Here is a 12,504-nt window from a genome sequence, read left to right as displayed (position 1 = left end):
TCTATTGAGATGATCATATGGTTTTTCTCCTTCAATTTGTTAATATGATGTATCACATTGATTGATTTGCGTATATTGAAGAATCCTTGCATTCCTGGAATAAACCCCACTTGATCATGGTGTATGATCCTTTTAATGTGCTGTTGGATTCTGTTTGCTAGTATTTTGTTGAGGATTTTTGCATCTATGTTCATCAGTGATATTGGCCTGTAGTTTTCTTTCTTTGTGACATCTTTGTCTGGTTTTGGTATCAGGGTGATGGTGGCCTCGTGGAATGAGTTGGGGAGTGTTCCTCCCTCTGCAATATTTTGGAAGAGTTTGAGAAGGATAGGTGTTAGCTCTTCTCTAAATGTTTGATAGAATTCGCCTGTGAAGCCATCTGGTCCTGGGCTTTTGTTTGTTGGAAGATTTTTAATCACAGTTTCAGAAGGTTGTGCATTTCTAGGAATTTGTCCATTTCTTCCAGGTTGTCCATTTTATTGGCATATAGTTGCTTGTAGCAATCTCTCATGATCCTTTGTATTTCTGCACTGTCAGTTGTTACTTCTTTTTCATTTCTAATTCTATTGATTTGAGTCTTCTCCCTTGTTTTCTTGATAAGTCTGGCTAATGGTTTATCAATTTTGTTTATCTTCTCAAAGAACCAGCTTTTAGTTTTATTGATCTTTGCTATTGTTTCCTTCATTTCTTTTTCATTTATTTCTGATCTGATCTTTATGATTTCTTTCCTTCTGCTAACTATGGGGTTTTCTTGTTCTTCTTTCTCTAATTGTTTTAGGTGTAAGGTTAGGTTGTTTATTTGAGATGTTTCTTGTTTCTTAAGGTAGGCCTGTATAGCTATAAACTTCCCTCTTAGAACTGCTTTTGCTGCATCCCATAGGTTTTGGGTCGTTGTGTTTTCATTGTCATTTGTTTCTAGGTATTTTTTGATTTACTCTCTGATTTCTTCAGTGATCTCTTGGTTATTAAGTAGTGTGTTGTTTAGCCTCCATGTGTTTGTATTTCTTTCAGATTTTTTCCTGTAATTGATATCTAGTCTCAGAGCATTGTGGTCGGAAAAGATACTTGATACGATTTCAATTTTCTTAAATTTACCAAGGCTTGATTTGTGACCCAAGATATGATCTATCCTGGAGAACGTTCCATGAGCACTTGAGAAGAATGTGTATTCTGTTGTTTTGGGGAGGAATGTCCTATAAATATCAATTAAGTCCATCTTGTTTAATGTATCAGTTAAAGCTTGTGTTTCCTTATTTATTTTCATTTTGGATGATCTGTCCATTGGTGAAAGTGGGGTGTTAAAGTCCCCTACTATGATTGTGTTGCTGTCGATTTCCCCTTTTATGGCTGTTAGTATTTGCCTTATGTATTAAGGTGCTCCTACGTTGGGTGCATAAATATTTACAATTGTTATATCTTCTTCTTGGATTGCTCCCTTGATCATTATGTAGTGTCCTTCTTTGTCTCTAGTAATAGTCTTTGTTTTAAAGTCAATTTTGTTTGATATGAGAATTGCTACTCCAGCTTTCTTTTGGTTTCCATTTGCATGGAATATCTTTTTCCATCCCCTCACTTTCAGTCTGTATGTGTCTCTAGGTCTGAAGTGGGTCTCTTGTAGACAGCATATATATGGGTCTTGTTTTTGTATCCATTCAGCCAGTCTGTGTCTTGTGGTGGGAGTATTTAATCCATTTACATTTAAGGTAATTATCGATATGTATGTTCCTATTAACATTTTCTTAATTGTTTTGGGTTTATTATTGTAGGCCTTTTCCTTCTCTTTTGTTTCCTGCCTAGAGAAGGTCCTTTAGCATTTTTTGTAGAGCTGGTTTGGTGGTGCTGAATTCTCTTAGCTTTTGCTTGTCTGTAAAGCTTTTGATTTCTCCGTCAAATCTGAATAGATTGCTGGGTAGAGTAATCTTGGTTGTAGGTTTTTCTCTTTCATCACTTTACATATGTCCTGCCACTGCCTTCTGGCTTGCAGAGTTTCTGCTGAAAGATCAGCTGTTAACCTTCTGGGGATTCCCTTGTATGTTATTTGTTGTTTTTCCCTTGCTGCTTCTAATATTTTTTCTTTGTATTTAATTTTTGATAGTTTGATTAATATGTGTCTTGCATGTTTCTCCTTGGATTTATCCTGTATGGGACTCTCTGTGCTTCCTGGACTTGACTATTTCCTTTCCCATATTGGGCAAGTTTTCAACTATAATCTCTTCAAATATTTTCTCAGTCCCTTTCTTTTTCTCTTCTTCTTCTGGGACCCCTATAATGCAAATGTTGTTGCATTTAATTTTGTCCCAGAGGTCTCTTAGGCTGTCTTCATTTCTTTTCATTCTTTTTTCGTTATTCTGTTCCGCAGCAGTGAATTCCCCCATTCTGTCTTCCAGGTCACTTATCCGTTCTTCTGCCTCAGTTATTCTGTTCTTGAGTCCTTCTAGTGTAGTTTTCATTTCAGTTATTGTATTGTTCATCTGTTTGTTTGTTCTTTAATTCTTCTAGGTCTTTGTTAAACTTTTCTTGCATCTTCTCAATCTTTGCCTCCATTCTTTTTCTGAGGTCATGGATCATCTTCACTATCATTATTCTGAATTCTCTTTCTGGAAGGTTGCCTATCTCCACTTCATTTAGTTGTTTTTCTGGGGTTTTATCTTGTTCCTTCATCTGGTACATAGCCCTCTGCCTTTTCATTTTGTCTATCTTTCTGTGAATGTGGTTTTTGTTCCACAGGCTGCAGGACTGTAGTTCTTCTTGCTTCTTCTCTACCTTTCTTTTTTACTTTTTTTAGTATGGCTACTAGAAAATTCAAAATTACACATGTGCCTTGCATCTTATTCCTATTGGACATTGCTGATTTATTTTCCCCCCACAAGGCATCAGAATACTCATATAAGAAGACTGATTTGGGGCTTCCCTGGTGGCACAGTGGTTAAGAATCTGCCTGCCAATGCAGGGGACACGGGTTGGAGCCCTGGTCTGGGAAGATCCCACATGCCACAGAGCAACTAAGCCCGTGCACCACAACTACTGAGCCTGCGCCCTAGAGCCAGCGAGCCACAACTACTGAGCCCACATGCCACAATTACTGAGCCCATGTGCCACAACTACTGAAGCCCGTGTGCCATGAGCCCGTGCTCCACAACAAGAGAAGCCACCGCAATGAGAAGCCCGTGCACCGCAACGTGAAGAGTAGGCCCCGCTCGCCGCAACCAGAGAAAGCCTGCACACAACAAGGAAGACCCAGTGCAGCCTTAAATAAATAAATAAAATAAAATAAATAAATTTATTAAAAGAAAACTGATTTATATCTTCTCCGATGATCTTTGCTCTTAGAAACCATGAGAATAGGGGCTCACAATCAGTAGAAGTACACAGGACTTCTCAAGTTCAAATTATTTCTTATCTAAGCAGCTTGGAAATCTGTACTGGTTTATGTTGTTCCTGTCAGAATCATTTCACAGTCCAAGCTGAAAGACTTTACAGCTCTCTGTTCTATGTCCTCGAAAGCCCCGCCTTTGAAGGCCACACCTGCAGGCCTGTGACCCCACTCACCCCTCCTCCCTTCATCAGTTAGCTGGAATTTCCAGAAGGAATTAGCCATGAAGGCCTCTGGGCAGCTCTCCTCAGAGTATACATACTTTATGCTGTTAGACTGTGAGGTCCCAGGGGGCAGGGGCCCAATCTTGGTTCTGTATCTACCCTCACTACATCTAGAATTGCATAGGTCCTTGTATAAAAGTAAATGCATTTGATAAATGTTGGTTACATGGGTAGAGCTGATGGGTTAGGGGAAAGGAAGAGTTTCTCCTTCTCTCCTTTACATTATAGCAGTTTTACCACATTAGCCACTGACTATCAACTGTGCTTCATAATTCATTTTTTCAAATATCCAAATGTCACGGGCTGCCTGGAACTGAGCTGGGGCCTGGGGGCATATGGGGAGATGGTGGGAATAAGACAGGCAGAGCCCTGTCCTTAGAGAGGAGGACAAACCAAAGCACACACACCATGCAATTACAGTAAGTGTGGCATGTGCCACCAGGGGAAAGCAGCTGGGATCATGAGAGGGTCACTGACAGTGGAACCTAATGCAGTCAGGGCTTCTGGAAGGCTTCTAAATGCCCTTGATGCTGGACCTGAGGAGACTGTTTGTCTGGCAAGGGTGAGGGGAAAGGGCAGGGCTGACCACGTAGGGAGGGCCCTTTGAGCCTTGTTAAAAATGGTAAAACTTAATCCTAAAAGCAGTGAAAAATCCATTGAAGGGTTTTGTGCAAGATGATGACATGATCAGGTCTGCCTTTTAAAATATCACTCCGGAGGAGGGCAAGAGCAGATGGGGGGCCTACACAGAGCACAGCTACAGATTCAAGAAAAGTAATCCAACTCTCTTTGGTCATCATTTCAATAGGAATTGAGTTTCAAGACTATACAGATATGTATGCTCCATAACCACAAGATTTGAAAGCCAGAATGCATCCTAGAGTATGAATCAAATACAAGATACTCTCAAAGTACCCTCAAAGCATTAATTTCCACAGATCCTACTGGCCTGTCCAGGCAAATCTGTTACTTTGCATAAGCCCCTATCCTGACCCTGGCCAGATCTTGCTTATTCAGGACCAGAAGCCAGTGATCCGTATTGGTTGACCCAGTTTCTGGGGTCACAGGGAGGCTGAGTGGTCAAAGCATTTATCAGACAGCATGAGTTCGGGAATATTCTGCTCTTCTGTGCCCAAGGACTGGGAGCCTCTGGGTGTTAGCTAGATTCTTGTGTCCCCTTCGCAAGGACACTTGGATTCTGAACAAGTGTACTGGATCAGCCACCTTTCAGGAGCTCTAGCCAATGTCTGCTCTCAGGGCAAGAAATTCATGGAGGAACTAAGTCATATCTATTATAAGCCAATTAAACACAAATTGTCTAAATTCTGAAGAATGAGCATATGAAATTTTGTTTTATTCTGGACCCTTCTAGATGACACTTATTTGTATAAATATGTGGCCTGCCCATATATAACTGCTTTTCTGAAACCAACTTGTGACTGCCTGGTGATGGCCTTAATTGTTCTCCTTGGTGGCAGATGTTCATTCAATTTTTAAATAGCCATAAAACCAATATGTTGGTAGCTAATAAGCACATTCAGGATTCTGTTAAAAATACGTCATTTCTAAAAATTCAAATCTCCCCCAATTACCTCCTCCTGTTATATTTTTTATTAAAATAAAAATAAGTCTCAACCCCACAATTTGTTCCCTTTCTGGATTTCTGTCACATCCACTCTGAAAGTAAAGGACGCTTTGCACCTAAATGAAGAACCCATTCTTCTCAGAAGCAGGACTGTGCAATGGAAAGTTCCTGGGCTCGGGGGCATCAGACCTGGGTTCCAATCCTGGTTTCATCCCTTCCTAGGTGTGTAACTTTGGGAAAGTTTCTTAAATTCTCTGGCCCTTGTTTTTCCTGAGGAAAATTAGGCTAGCCTACTATATTAGTTTTCTAGGTCTGCCATAACAAATTGCCACAAATTGTGTGGCTTAGAACAACAGAAATTTACTCTCTCACAGTTCAAGACACTTGAAATCAAGGTGTCAGCAGGGTTGGTTCTTTCTGAGGCTCTCTGGGAGAATCCTTCCTCGCCTCTTCCAGCTCTGGTGGCTCCCGGCATTCCTTGGTTTGTGGCAGCATCACTCTGATCTTGGCCTCTGTCTTCACGTGGCCTTCTGCCCTGTGTCTCTCTGTGTTTTCTCTTCTTCTTATAAGGACACCAGTAGTTGGATTTAGGGCTCACTCTAACTCCAGAATGAGTTCATCTCAAGGTCATTAACTGATTACATCTCAAGAGATGTTATTTCCAAATAAAGTCACATTTGGAGGTTCTGGAGAGCCCTGGATTTTGAGGGACATCCTATTCAGCACAGCATACCTCCATACACCTGAATTCCATTATACTCAGGAACAGAGATGGGTCCCCACCAAAGATCTGTGTTCATGGATTTTTAGTTTCTTTGCTATACTATGAATTTTTCAACTGCGTTTCCTTTTTATAATCAGGAAAAAAACAGCTATTTTTAGAGAGGAGACAGTGTATATAACTAGCGACATACTGAAAATGCATTAGTGCTCAATAAATACTATATTTTCCCTCTCCTTCCCTACATTTAATATTAGTCCTACAACATGGAAGCAACCTAAGTGTCCATCGAAAGATGAATGGATAAAAAAGATGTGGCACATATATATATAATGGACTATTACTCAGCCATAAAAAGAAACGAAATTGAGTTATTTGTAGTGAGGTGGATGAACCTAGAGTCTTTCATACAGAGTGAAGTAAGTCAGAAAGAGAAAAACAAATACCGTATGCTAACACATATATATGGAATCTAAAAAAAAAAAATTGGTTCTGATGAACCTAAGGGTAGGACAGGAATAAAGACACAGACGTAGAGAATGGACTTGAGGACACGGGGAGGGGGAAGAGTAACCTGGGACGAAATGAGAGAGTAGCACTGACATATATACACTACCAAATGTAAAATAGATAGCTAGTGGGAAGCAGCCGCATAGCACAGGGAGATCAGCTCCGTGCTTTGTGACCACCTAGAGGGGTGGGATAGGGAGGGTGCGAGGGAGCCGCAAGAGGGAGGGGATATGGGGATATATGTATTTGTATAGCTGATTCACTTTGTTATACAGCAGAAACTAACACAACATTGTAAAGAAATTATACTCCAATAAAGATGTTAAAAAATATATATTAGCCTTACAACAGCAGGGCTAAGTAATCCTAGCACCATTCATGTGTAAATCCCGGGAAATGAGGGAGCACTTCAAGGTTCTACTCAAAGACAAAGACAAAAACGTCCTTCCCTAAACAATGACTTCTTACCGTGAGACTTGGGGCGAGCAATTCTCTTTTCAAAACTGACCTATCACAGCTGTTTAAATACTTAGGAACAGGTGAAGATCTCTTAGATAAGAGATCCTTGAATCTCTGTGGAATACAGAGGTCATGAAGAAGGCTGCAATCAAAAATTGGAAACTTCATTTTTGCTATTCGTTGCCTAATTTGCCAACAATTTGGTCTACTATCAGTTAAATGCCTGGTTCCTATGGCTTATCACTTACTTCAATATTTTCCTTCCTCACATAATCCCATCTCTGATGCAGTTTTTAAAAAAAACTGAGAATGTTATTCCCGCAGTTTGGGCTGAGTGAAAGCTGCAGCCAGCAGCAAAAGGCAGTAGGGAGTTGGTCAGCACTGACTGTGCTTGTCTGCCTCCTCTTATCCCACATTATTTCCTTTTCTTATTTCTCACCCATTAATGCTCAGAATCCAAACACAGTGGGGCTGACACAGTGCCTGAACCATCTCCCCTAGGACCACCAAAGACACAAGAATCTCAGCCTGAAACTCCCAAAGAAACTGGTCTCAAGATACGCAGTTTTCCCAGTATTCATACGTTTTACTTAAATATATTCAACCTTGCTTCAAGTTTCTATACTCTGCAGTTAGGAACTGCTCTGCAGGAAGAGTGCTGAGGAGGTCTATATTACCAGCTGCTTTGCTCTGTTACACCTTGTGCTCTTCGAGATCACCCCACTTCTGCCTGGCTCTCTTTTCGAGGTACAGCTCCATTATCTCTACTATAACTCCCTTCTCTTAAGAGTGTAAGAGGTTAGCAAGGACAAGTGCTGATCTGTGATGTGCTTGGAGAAAAATCAGAACAAAGAACAACCCTCCAAAGACTTCAGTGATGCGTATGGACGGAAACCCTCTGTATTTCACAAAAACCGTTCAACTTCCTACTTTTTCACACCTTTGGTGAATTACTATGTTTTATCTGAAAATCCTCCCAGTTTTCTTTCTTACAATCCCTTTCAAATTAGTGCTCAGTTAATAACAGCCTGCAGCTACCCTGACATCATGTGCCACCCACGCTGCCCACACAGTGCTATTTGTTAATTACACTACAGTCAGATAAAATATCACAGAAGCCTCCAGTTACTGCAGTGTGAACCTAAAAAGTCCTCCCTTCCCAGTCGAAATGCTCCACCTGAAGCCACTGAACTTCCAGAAGGGAGGACAGAGCAAGCAGAAGCGCACCAAACCTAGCCTGTCTACCAAAGAGAAACGAAAAGTTACCTGGAGGGATACCCCTGCAAGTGTAAAACGAGCCCTTACCTGGATTGGGTTGAAGGTACTCAATTGTTTTAGTCATTATTTCCATCACAGCCCTGCTGGTGACATCCACTTTCTGAAATGAGAAAATAAATATTCTAAATGATGCAAATTATTAGCTTTAGAAACGTAGTTTTTGCTTGAGTATATATACAACCACTGGTGGTACAACAGAGCAACAAGTCCTGCGGTGGAAGATGAGGGGCTCACAGAGCTGCCAGAAGTAACACTGGCTTTGCACTCAGCTGTGTTCCATCAAGACTTGGAAAGCCCATTTACCCGAAAAGGAAACTACTAATTTCCTAAAATGTGTTTCAAAATATACTTCCTTACCTCCTGGTAAAATAAGGTGGATATAGCTTCCTCTCACTGTAAGTTGCCTGAGGTGGTCTCTGAGAATGGTTCACTCTTCACTTGACACAGAAAACCCCACAAAATCTTGCAAATCAAGAGGTTCAAATCTTCACGTTCACTTTAAGAACACCCATGAAGCTGGCCAGGCCATAGAGGGTGTGCATATCCAAAAAGCCACCAAGTCTCTGAAAGATGTCACTTTACAGAAGCAATGAATGCTATTCCATCATTACAATGTTGGAGTTGGCTGGTGTATCCATCCAGGTCAAAGACTGGGGCTGGACAGAGGGTCCATGACCCAAAAAAGAGTGAATTTTTTGCCGCACATGCTTAAAAATGCGGAGAGTAAAGTTACACTTAAGGGTTTTCATGTAGCGTCTCTGGCATCGAGCACATCCAGGTGAACAGAATCCGAGATGGGCCCTGGACTTACAGAGCTCATGGACGGATTAACCCCTACCTGAGCCCTCTCTGCCACACTATGATGATCCCTATTGAAAAAGAGCAAATTGTACCTAAACCTGAAGAGGAGGTTGCAGAGAAGAAGAAGATGTCCCAAAAGAAACTGAAGAAACAAAAATATATGACTCAGGAATAAATTCAGCATAAAATAAACATAAATTTAAAAAAAATAAGGTGGAGCTATGAAACATATTTTACCCCAGAGGCATTTACTGGATGTCTACAGAGGGCCAGGCATGGTGGCATGTTTCACTGCTCTAAAGAAAGAAACATGCAACATCGACTCTGCTTGTTCAAGTAAGAGAGGGAAAGTTTTTATTTAACTTCTGAGAACATCCCAAGTACATAAAAATCTTGAGCAAACACTTCTAATCAGTTCTTGAACTTTTGGTTAATTCTAAATTAAAATCTTGGTCCTAGAGTCTATCCTTGCAAAATTCTGAATGGTCAGCAGGTCACCATGTCCTCTCTCTGTTGCACCCTTTTTCCCACATGAAGAGGCCATGCAATGAGGTCCTCTCTACATTCCCCCATGAAATCCTTTTCTTATCAACACGTGTGGTCCATTCATTCACTCTGCAGGGTAAATGACTACTGAAAATTAGCACATCCTCCTATCCAAGGTATGTACATGGAATACGTAAGTATGAATGAAGGGAATTAACTTTTGATGGCAGAATATCAGATCTCAATTAAGTTCAAGGAGACTTTGTTGTTTTCTTTAGAGTTCAAGGGTTCCTCCCTCAATTCCAATTTTTCTGTAACCTACTGCACCTACATACAAAATCAACCTTTTATGGATGGGGCAAGCCTCCTTCTCTTTCTTTTTTTTTTTTTTAATTAATTTTTATTGGAGTATGGCTGCTTTACAATGTTGTGTTAGCCTCCACTGCACAACAAAAGAATCAGCCATACACATATAGATATGCTCTCCCTTTTGGACTTGCCTCCCACTTAGGTTACCACGGTGCATTAGGTAGAGTTCCCTGTGCTATTCAGTATGTGCCCATCAGTTGTCTATTTTATACATAGTATCAGTACTGTATATGTGTCAATCCCAGTTCCCAATTCCGCCCACCCCACCCCTTTCCCCTTGGTATCCATATATTTGTTTTCTATGTCTGTGTAAGCCTTCTTCTCTTTCATAATCAGAAACCAAACCAGAACCAGAAGATTTTATCTTTCAGCTTTGTTTTTCAATACTTAATAATTTCCCCTTCCATGGTAGTCATATTACTGTGTGTGTAAGGAGCTTGCTACTACTGTGATTAATAGAGGAAACATTTTTTCTTATGAGGCCATCATGGTATAAAATTACCTCAAAAAGCATTCCTATTTAAGAGATGTCTGCCCACATGTGAACCCTGTACCACATTCTTTTGGTTAACTTGAGTTTTTAATACATCTTAGATTTGAGTATGTGGCTAAGTAGTATTTAGTTCTGCAATAAATAGTGGTCCCCAGAGTTTTATAGTGCAGAACTTGTGTGGCCATACACGGAGGTCCTGGAAGTATTACCAACATGCCAACCAACCACTATGCACTCAATGTAATGGAAATGAAGTCAAAGGGTGTGTGCAGAAAAAACAGGCTGAAAGTCCAGGTTACAGGTGTGATAGGACAAAAACACAGATCTTCTGCTGACTATATGACAGGGCTTAAGGCATTCAATGTCAAATGGATCCAAATGTCCTATGTGGCTATGACTGGAAGAAAAGTGGTTCCAAAGGTCAAAGTTTCTAAGGGAGAGTGCCAGAGGAACTGAATTGGCCAGTGACCACTTGGTATTCTGAACTCAGCTGATGTGAGGAAGCTAACCAATTTCTAACTTTCCCCCATCTCTACCCTCAGTAATAATCATGACCACCATCATCATAAACTGTTTTATATTTGTCAGAAATTGTTCCCAGGGCTTTAAATATCTTTACATACTAAATCCTCAGAAGCCTTATGAAACAGATACACAGAGGTTAAGAAACTTGCCCAATTCCAGCTCGAGCGTATGTGTTGTTAACTACCACCCAATACTTCTTGAAAGCACACAAAGGCAACAGGGACATCTCCTAACCTGAAGAGAGACACCAAGTCAGAGCTGCAAAGCTCTCTGTACCATCTCCTAGATGGAGCTGGAGACCTGGCAGAGGCCAACCACACAGGACCAGGAGGAAAGCACCTTCCAGCTCACCTTCTGGTTTTGTTTTGAAAGTCCTCAAAGTCTACAGAAACTCATTCACAAGAACTATTCTACCCTGGGCCTCTGCAAAAGGGAGGCTGTCCCAGGCTAAGTTGTTTGACCACATGCCCTCAGTTACACTGGCTTCTCTACAGAGGCTGGGTGCCAGTAGTGTATATCTGGAGTGGTCCATGGGCAAGTCAGCAAGGAAAGCATGAAAAGTGGTTCTCATTTGCGAAATGAAACCCCCTTTCCCTTCTGGGCTCTGTAAATAGACCGCCCAAGTACTCAGGCTCTATAAATAGAAGCTATTAGCTTGGCTAAAGCCAGTGGTCTTGGGGGAGGCACAGAGACACTGGAGACACCAATATTAGAGCATTGCATTTGGTCCCCAAAGTGGGATTCAACCTTAGAAGAAGAGTGAGAATAAAAACTACTCAGTGTCCCCCATGGTTTGGCCAAAGTTTCCCAGGGAAGAGCCCATACAACCCCAGATCTTGTGCCCACTGAGGCAGATTCCTTCAACACTTTCAGGTACCTGATCTAGATATCAATCTAGAGAAATTTCTAGCTAAACCCTTTTGATCAGAGCATAAAATAACCTTCACTTGCAATCCACCTCTGAAAACAACTTTATCCAATATAATAATTTGCGGAATGCATTTTCAGGATATACACCAAACAGGGAAGAGCTACTAGCAAATTCATTTACTAGGATCTTATTCCTGATTTTACACTTGACAGAGTTAATAAACATAAGAGAACAAGGCCACTAGAGCATCCAGTCCAAAGCCTTGATTTTTTAAATATGGCAGTCTGAACCTGGAGAAGGGAAATGAATTCTCTGAGGTCACACAACCCACGCAGCTGTCATGGGAAGAAATATAGTTCCAAAGGTCATGGATCAGACACGGCTTCCAAGGAAGAATGCTGGATCGCCCAATGACATCAGCCAGTAGGAGGCTGACCAACGTCCAACTTCTCTCCATCTCTGTCCTCTTTTTGTCCAGAACTCTTTTTGCTAAACAAAACTACACTGTGTCAGCCATGGACAAGGTGAGGCCATCACCCTGTGAGAACCTTAAACGCTCCTTGTCAGGCTCTTGCTAGGAACGCTATTTATACACCGCAACTGTCAATGTCCAACTATATACCCTCTTATTAACAGGCCTAGTATAACTACCATGAACTAAGAAGATTTCCACTTAAATAATTTATTATAACTGGCAAGAGCTTATTCCCATTTGAGAACAGCACAGTTTAATTCTGAACTTATGACATGTAGCTAATGATTTCCTTAATGCCCAAATTTTCCTACTGCTTGAAAACAAGTTTTGATGT

The 12,504-nt window shown here is 41.0% G+C and overlaps 1 protein-coding gene across 1 annotated transcript in view; it reads right to left on the bottom strand.

The window, feature by feature from the left end:
- SH3GL2 (SH3 domain containing GRB2 like 2, endophilin A1) overlaps positions 1-12,504 on the bottom strand; it is a 204,220-nt gene that overhangs the window by 37,319 nt on the left and 154,397 nt on the right. The window contains exon 3 of the mRNA XM_061199083.1: positions 8,178-8,250. Coding sequence (XP_061055066.1) covers positions 8,178-8,250 — 73 coding nt within the window. The remainder of the gene's footprint in view (positions 1-8,177; positions 8,251-12,504) is intronic.

This window comes from Eubalaena glacialis, chromosome 9 (genome assembly GCF_028564815.1).
Source record: "Eubalaena glacialis isolate mEubGla1 chromosome 9, mEubGla1.1.hap2.+ XY, whole genome shotgun sequence".
NCBI classification, from domain to species: domain Eukaryota; kingdom Metazoa; phylum Chordata; class Mammalia; order Artiodactyla; family Balaenidae; genus Eubalaena; species Eubalaena glacialis.
Note: the sequence above shows the minus strand (reverse complement) of the source record. Positions and strands in the feature narration are given on the sequence as shown.